A 9044-nucleotide genomic window follows, 5' to 3' on the forward strand; every position below is an offset into this window, starting at 1 on the left:
ACAAAATTTGCTGTTGTGTTGTCGATCGGCTTTTTCTTATTTTTTCACTTGTCATTTCAATTGCTTGATTTCACTGCACGGATATCAAAATCATTCGCGACCGATCCTTTCTCGCGACACTGTTTATTCCATGATGAAAAAAAAATTTTTACCGTATGCAACTGCAGACTACGTAGCGAAATAGACGATTTGCTTTTTACGATATTTATAATGATAATGATATCATCGGGCGACCAACGATAAACTGAGTCGATGAAACGTAAAAAAAAACGTAAGCTAACTTGTTAATGTACGTGTGGTAATGCGCATGTGGCGAAATTTTCGAAGAACAGCGTGAATATCGCAGAGAAGTTTACAGTTGCAAGTAACGAACGCTAATCACTCGCAAGTCAACAAGCGGCATCGCAAATCAACTATTTGAATTCATACTCGTTGCCGGTCCCGTCGCTGAAATGAAAAAAAAGACATACTCACATTTTGATGAATGTCGACTGATGAATGCGGTTAACGGATGATGTCATTTCTCATTGACAGCAATTGAAGGTATTCAGACACATCGAGACACTAATCAAGAGCGAAGCGGATCACAGATCTGATAATTTATATCGGAGTAGTCGGACAATAATCGTATTTATCGATGAAAATAACTGCTTCTACGAAATTGATCCTCGCAACTTAATTCTAGAATGAGTATAATAGAATCGGTTTCACATTGTTCGGGGAGGAGGATTTCATTGAAGAATATTCCGTACACTACCTTTATTGCGGATCACCGTTGAACAATATCATAAAACTTGAATATTCGATTTGATGATGGTACAACTTGAAAACATAAAATGGGAGAAATTAACTTTTAAGTAAAACTTTCAGCAGTAATTAACCGGACGCTTTAAACTCATGGAAGTTACTTGAATAATAAAACGTGAGAGTACCTTAAGAGCTGGAATTCTGAGATTTCACTTGATTATTTGCGCGCAATTGCTCGAGCCTGCTGTATTACCTACATCTATCAATTTCACGACGACACGAATGTATCGCTAGGGCTCGGCATACGGCTGCGTCGGTCCCTGGTTAAGAGTGTAAAAACAATTCATTCGTCAGAATAAAATGGAATAAAAATGACGTGCACAGCCGTAAGCCGAGTAGAATATGAACCCCGTTATACCGGTACGAGTAGTAAAATGTCTATGCAAATCGTGTAAAATTGTTTAAAAAAAAGAAAGAAAGAATAAAACCAAATTCAGTCAATCGCTAAAAGAGTCTGAGCAAACGTTTGGTTCATCAATGATGAATTGGAAATTTGACGCGTCTATAGAGTCGCAAGGCTCGTGGCTTCACTGAGAGTTTCCAAAAATCGAGCGGGTAGTCCCCACTTACTGCTACACCCTTTACGATTTTCCTTACAAGATGCCGAAGGCTCGGCAGGCTTCGCCTCGAACGAAGGGACTTCTTCGATCGGGGATTTAACAGCCTCGTAGCTGTCCAATTGTGACTCCAAATTACGCCTGGAGCGCATTTCGTTCACGGAAATCGACTCCGAGTTCGAAGCCTCGGCACCGAGACTCGTTTCGAGGACCCCCGACTGCTCGTTGCGACTTCCGAAGGGACGTCTCCAGAAACTGGAATGCCTTCGCCTCTTCGTCTGGGGCTTCTTAGGCTCTGGAAGTCCTCCGGATAGCCGGGAATTCGGGGTCGAGGTCGAGGTCGAGGTACCGAGGTCGTTTTTGAACTCGACGAAGCGCGCGACGTTCCCCGCTAATCCTCCGGATATCGTGATCTCCAGCCTGGTCGTGTCGTCGGCTGCGGTTTCGCCCTCGAACTGCAGGGGGAGAGAAGTACTCGCAGCATTTTCCCGGCGACTCGTCGCTGGCCGGGTCGCCGGATGCCGCAAGGACGAGTCACTCCTCGCTTTCAGGGCCTTCGGAGATCCCGAGGCGCTGGCGTATCCCTGACTCTCGTCCTCTGGGGGCCTCTTCGAGCCGTTCCCGAATATCACCCTCACTTCTATCATGGACCTCGAGGACATCTCCGCGCGCTGCGCGACTATTACCGGGCTCAAGACAACAGCTGAATCCGAGCATCGTTCGTTCGTCCTTCGCGCCGATGACGAGTCCTCCGTTCCGGACCCGGAACCGTTCGGAACTTCTTCAGGGGTTATCACTGCGGCAGAAATCGCACCGTTCAAGAGTCAGTCGGCTTTTCGTAATGATCGAAATTGCGGGAAGGTGAGAGAATTCAATATTGAGGTGGAGGAAAGAGGTCACGGCGAGGTCGATCCGGAGGACGAATTGTTAAGCAATTCTGATCTAAATACGTTCTCAAGTTCCATTTCTTCACGACTGAGAATAAATCAATGTTTTTTTTTATCCTTGTTCCCGCATAACGAAACTACAGCCGTAACACTTTATGATTTTAGCATACCATTTCGTATAAATGTTTATGCGACCAGTCAACTTTAGCGCGTGTAACAAATCATCTAAAATTAATAGCTTCAACGATCCCGCAACGGCTTAAATCGTATCGCTATGCAAATTTCACGAATTGATACTTACGGCTGTCTTAGAAGTAACTGCAAGAATGAAGAAACAAAAATAGTAAACCGAACACCAACGTTTCGACGCTATGCGCAAAAACTCAACGATAGTTTGATGACAGTGAAAAGATGAATCGCAGGTGTCCTTGAGATAAAATAAAGTGGTTGAGAACGGACGAATAGCAGATATCGAAGGAGATACGTAACCAAACACTTTTGTGAGCTCACCTTTTTTCTTGAATCGTCGAGATATGAAGCATCCAAAGGGAATCGCACAGAACGAAAAAATTCCAACAACTGCGCCGGTTACTATGGTGAACATGTTCCAACGAACCATAAGCTGATGAACGTGTACATGAACAAAAATTTCAATCAAAACGAGAACTATTCCGGAGTAAATCGACGAAAATCTAATACCGACAGAAGGGAGACTGAAAATGGAGCTAAGAACAGCAACACCAGCTTACTTCAAGTGCTTTCGATGGACGTGGTAAACACGAGAGAAAGAAAGTAAGAGAGAGGGAAAAAGAGAGAGACTCTCCGTAGGGAAACAGAGAAAGACGTTCACGTTGTCAGTAAATCCTTGCCTTGGCAATAAATCGATGGCGTGTGTGGCACTCGTACATATTCTCACGTGCAACGGCACGACGACACACAACTTTGGACGTGGTTCGATTGAGTTGGTAAGGTAATCCCTGAATGAATTCGTTGAGCGGCGTTTCATACCTGACGGACGAATAGTGTTCTTGGAGTCGTTTACTATGGTCCAAAGAGTCAATGTCAGGTGTGAAAAACGTATCGTTCAAAGCATATTCGGATGCTGTGGATCACATGACGCGATCACGTTTGGCGAAGATTGTGTATACGAATAGAAACGTGAGATTAGATTAGAAACGTATGCATGCGAATGCTCGATTTGAATCAAACCAGCCCGGTGAAATATGATTTACGATATTCTCCGCTGCGGATCGAACCTCATGTGTTTATGTGATTCCCGAGAGTTGTAAAATCGCTTTTAACGACACAGCCCACAGCCTGGTTATAAAATTTTCTAACGGACCTTGGCCCAGAGCCTGAGTAGTTTTGCCTGAAACCAAGGAAAGAAAAATTCATACAGGGTAATAACGGACAAAAATCCATGCCCGAGCAAAAGCGGCGTTGTCGCGTCGTATCCGTGGCTTTGCCATCGATAATTGAGTGTCCGAAGCATTACGCAAGTTACGTCGTTTGTTCCACTTCATAAAACCGGGCAGCCTGCGCGTTCGGTGCTGTATCTGCATGGTAAAAAACCCTGTTAGTATAACGCTCGTTTTTTTAAATCTAATACATCGTTGCGCTTCAGCGACGCCCATTGAAAGATCTTTGTTTATTTGTGACTAAGCATCGTTGTGCTGTTAATTGTTGGAGGTAGCTAGAGAATTTTCTTTGGTTTCAGACGGACGTGTAAGCACGTGCGATCGAAATCAGGAAGTATGAAAACGAGTTCGGATTATAAGGAAGAAACAAAAAATGGTGTTGAAATCATAGGTGTCTTATTGGTTATTCGACATTAAGCAACAGGCGTCGTTGAGAAATGTATGCATTAAAAAAAAAAAAAATATATCTTCGAACAAGCTCTTCCGCACTCTGGCAGACTTAGAAGCTTGGTACTTTCATCGCTTCTATCGATTTCCGGGCGATTTAATCTAAGGTTTTATCAAATCCAAGGATTTTTTCACGAACGCCTCGATCTTATCGTCGACAATATCAAGTATAATCGTATCCGGTATCGCGTCTCCCATAATTTACACGAGAAGCTCAGAGTCTTAAACTTTTTCCACTTGATCCATATCGCTTCGAACGTTAATTACACTATTTACAAGAAGTAAGCGAATTTTTTACACACTCAACATTGGCAGTGTTCTCGTTTTTTTTACACCGCAGGCACTAACGTCTAACATAATGCGACAAATTGAGTCGAGTTACCTCTTATTTTTGCGATAATTTGCACGCATCCTCACTGAGGTCAAATTTTGAGCTGGCCGATTAGTCAATAAATTGTCCAAATTGACTTGAGACACCGGTTAACCAGCACGTAGCTCTGCGATGTAAATCAGGGTAAACAAGCTCTTCAAAGTTGATTTGCCTGTGTTGAACCAGAACAGTTGCGCACAGTGTAGAAGAGAAACCGCATCAGCAACAGCTTGGTAATGGCACCGGTATTCAAGGAACGACCTCCACCTCCTTCTGTCAGGTTCAACGTGATTCACACCCCGCGACAGGCTTCAAATCAAAATTAGGGTATTACAAATTGTCGTCGATACAATATCGTACTTTTCTCAGGAAGAACGCGGTACCGTACATATCTGAAGATATTTCAATGATCGCTTTCGATCGAGGAGGATCGGGTGGTCAAAATATCGCGTCGATTCTCCGTCGCAGGTTTCTTCCGTCTATTGCACAATTTTACGCCGGCCTCGCGTATTATACAGCCGAGTTGGAAAAAACCAGATCGCTTCGAGGCCCGGCAAAAAGGGCAGGTAAGCGAACGGCGGATATTCCGCACAGTGTGACGAAGAGGATACGCTACAGGTTGATAGTATTATAGTAGCTGCGCTAGTATCGGGAATAGTGGTGTTTATTTACCTTGCTACGCGTCACGCTCGATTACTCAGGATTGGCGTTTTTTTTTCGCCACCTGAAATATCAGCTGCAGCCGCGGGTAGAGCACGTGACAATTGATTCTACTATTATTTCTCCAACTTTCGTTACACCAGCAGTTGCGGTTTTTCGCCGGTGGAAGGACGCGAGGTCCTTGATTTTCTCACTCGTAAAGTCTGAGGCCATTGTTGCCGAGCTTTTATCACGTGCGGCGTCCGTGTGCGGAGCTATCAACCGGATGCTGGACCTGGAGTCGGTTTTTGCACTCCGAACAGGAGAATTAGAAAAATAATCAAGAAAGAAACCAGCAATTCCTCACCTCCGAAAGATCGCGAGGTACCCAAAGGCGCGTGTATCGCCTACATAACGGCCTGCCGATTCCGTCTCATTGTCAGCAAAAAGTTACAGATTTATCGAGCATGCGCTTTACAGCACGGAACAACTGAACAGACTCTCTGTGACGGTTGCTCGGTAGCCAGACTTGTACTTTACGATTGGTATAAAGCAGAAATTAGGGTGTCGCATTTTCGTATTCGGGATTACTTTTTTTTTATTCACCGCCAATCGTTATCCAGGTTTCCATGTCGCAAACTACACAGTGTTAACTCGTGCCTGGAAAATATAACTTTTCCTCCTCAGGTAATAATGTTTTTTTTTTAGGTATGTAGCTGTGTTGAATAAATATATAGCACGAGTTTTTTTTTTTTTTTTCTCATATAGTAGATACATCGAGTTTTATTTTTATGCAAAATACGCATATTTACACATTTTTAAACAATTTTAATTTTTAAAAAATGTAATGAATATAAAACTTAATGTTTAGGTATAAAATAAACATTAGCTTTAAACAAAATTTGTGATATCCGTTGCTACTTTCTTCAAAACTCCTCTTCAATCTTTTTCTCTTGTGCTTACGAGGAGAAAACCATCGCGGGCCTGTTTAATTAATTCACCCCACTATCGGAAGATGGAAACGTGCGTTGTTAGGGATTCCCGTGAGTTAGGTATTATAGCTTTTCGACGAGCATGAACACAGACGCTAATCAGACACTGCTTGACAAAGTTAAACTCAATCACAAATTTGCATTGCTTTCATTTATGACATCATTATGACAGCCAGTCGATCACTCGGCGAGATCGTTGAAAATTCTTGGCATAAATTAATCATTCATTCACCGTCAATCATGTTCATTTCTGCGAAGGTGTGAACTGATTTAAAATGACGTTGCGCTACCGTCTTGGTTTGATGGTCATCGATAGGGGATGGATGAGAAAAAATACAGCGGATTATCTGCGATCTTCGGATTGTGACGATCACTGGGAATTAAAAAGCTACGGCTTGTTGCTATTTCTCAGGAAGAAAATCAGGGTCGAGGACAAGATCGGAAAGAAGCTCATGGGTTGCGTGATGTGTGGCAACTCGGCCCCAGCTACTCAAGTTTGTCCAGGCATGTTAATTATTTTGACATCAGTTACTGCACGAATCCACTTAAAATTAAGAGACAATCATCAGGTCTTATCTTGTACTGCTTATAATACGATTGCAGGTGAAAGAATTGTTCCAAAGCTCAGACAATCCTACGTTCTACCAAGTACATCGTATTCTGCGAGTTTGTCAAAGTAAGTACGATTGATACACGTGTAATGGGAAACTCGTCGTAGAACATCCTTGCAAGTATTAGAAGCTACTTGTTAATTGTCAATCACGCCGTACTGGTAACAGTTTGACAAAGTGATCGAGAATTTTTTTGCGATCAAAGAGCTCGTACGCCTTGAAAAGAAGTAATTACTAATAAATGGAATATCTGGAAGGAATTCTCTGCCAGCATACTTCTTTCCATTAGCCTTTTGGAGCGAAACCTAACATGATTACCAAATTTGTATACCCCTCCTCCAACGACTGGATTTTTTCAAAATTCCTACCATCCTCATGCGTTAAGCATCGCCCCTGCATTGCAACGATCCTCCAAAATTAGTTATCATCAATACTTTCAAGATCAGTTTTTCTACTGACTCGAGACCTTTGATCAGCTGTTAATTGTCAGGGAAAAAATCTCCGTATCACGCTTCATCTTTCCTGGAATTACACGTGTGGAATGAAATACGACGTAGTGGCAAAATATGTAGTACGATAATTACCACGGATGACTACGTACGTCAACATTGTTGCTCGCCAGTTTTATCGAGTCTTGATCGCCTTCGTGTGACACATTATGCCACGAGTGTGCATTGTGGATTTAACACACGTAAATCCGTGTAACGTTGCACGGATAAAGCATTACTTTGAATCGACATTACCTCCGCTAATAGTAAGCGACAGTCGAGTTGTTAGCGGACAGAACCAAGGGGCCTTGGATACACCGCCTGACTTTTTGCAGACATTCCGCACAGTTCCGATCGCTATGTCGCATGCCACCTGGCTGTGTCGAACGAATCCGTCCATGGCAGGGATCCTCGTCTTGAAAAAACGCTGCTTCACCAAACCGAAATACTTTTCTGTCGACGGTTCTACCGTTGGATGTCACCTATGATATTTCGATGTGTTTTTTTTCTTTTTGTGTTCCATCTGCAGGTAGAACGGGAAGCGTTGCCACGCGGATCGATCGTGCAACCGTATTTATGATCTCTGGAACAGTCGGAACGATCGACAAGTTTCTTCAAGCCTTACTACACCTACAACTTATCCACGCCTCGACGGAATGACACCGTATTGTCGAGCACGACACTTTAGTGCGGTGAGGGTATTTGATTGTTGAGTTGATTTTTGTAAAATCTAAATATATATTTACAAGTTGAAGACAAGAAATTTCGTTACCATATTGCAAGAAGTATTTATTCTCAGCGGGCTGTAAATTTTTTAAATCGCTACAGCAGTGACGTTGACATTGTCGATCAGTTTGTTTGTTGAATTTGTCGGATGTCGAAATAGTTGTTTATTAGATAGACTGATAATTAGCTGCCTTGATAGTTAGTTATGCAGTGTCCACATCTGGCAATCAACCGAGTATTGTAAACGAGTAAAACCCGTGAATAATAAAGGGGGAAAAAAAAACAGCGCCGGAAATCGCACGCGACCCTTCGACTATTTAGTCATTGTACGATATTGTTTTATCGTTTGGGTTCCTTCGGCGCGGTATCATCTTGCTAGATGTGAGACTCTTGCCTTCTACGAACAAAGACGAACGTATAGATTGAGAATAAGACTGATTATCGTTCCTAATTACATCGACAAAAATCGTGATTCCGAGTACTCGTCGTATCGTCAGGTTCCGCAAGCGGATGAGTGACGAGAATGCGTGGGTGTCTCTGCGTGTATGTGTGTTTAAGAAATAATATACAATGAAGAAAAAACGAGGCTATCTAGAACACGTGGCCTTGGCTCACCTCCACGCCCACATCCGCGCACCCGGACGACCGAGAATGTGTATCCTGTACATTTGTAGTCCGCGAAACTGACAATCGGTCGATAGGTGCGTACGTGCGGTGCATGTTCCGAAACCACCGTTTGGCAGAAAATTCGCCGGTATAATTGGCGGCGAAAAAGGCCGAGCGAAGAGGAGAGGAAGACGATCGAAACCAAGAGATAAGAACGAGGCATTAAGCATCGCCAAAGTTCAGCTCAAAGAACCTTTATGAAAGACATTGACATAATTTACTCCTAGGATAGGGAGGCATTCGAGTAATGCTCGCTAACATTCGACCGGAGCACGATAAAATTTTAACATAATTTTGAAACATGGACTAATCGGTATACGGAATAAATGATCACGGACGTGTTCGAGATTTGTTATTCGGGCGGCCGAACGGTGACGGTCAAGCTCAATGCTGTATTGCACAGTTCGGTTCGCGCTTGCCTTATACCGGCTGGAAC

The 9044-nt window shown here is 43.2% G+C and overlaps 1 protein-coding gene across 1 annotated transcript; it reads right to left on the reverse strand.

The window, feature by feature from the left end:
• Positions 1–705: 705 nt before the first annotated feature.
• Positions 706–4906, reverse strand: LOC124175859. The gene is made up of 3 exons (XM_046556454.1): positions 4875–4906; positions 4659–4795; positions 706–2160 (listed from the first exon to the last, which is right to left on the reverse strand). The coding sequence occupies exon 3, from the start codon at positions 2024–2026 to the stop codon at positions 1310–1312; it is 717 nt and encodes a 238-aa protein (XP_046412410.1). The 5' UTR covers positions 2027–2160; positions 4659–4795; positions 4875–4906; the 3' UTR covers positions 706–1309.
• Between the last annotated feature and the right edge of the window lie 4138 nt (positions 4907–9044).

Source organism: Neodiprion fabricii, chromosome 2 (genome assembly GCF_021155785.1).
Source record: "Neodiprion fabricii isolate iyNeoFabr1 chromosome 2, iyNeoFabr1.1, whole genome shotgun sequence".
NCBI classification, from domain to species: Eukaryota; Metazoa; Arthropoda; class Insecta; order Hymenoptera; family Diprionidae; genus Neodiprion; species Neodiprion fabricii.

Bases quoted from the DNA above. Each gene is read 5' to 3' on its own strand.
- LOC124175859 (XM_046556454.1), bottom strand. From the start codon at position 2,026: ATGTCCTCGAGGTCCATGATAGAAGTGAGGGTGATATTCGGGAACGGC.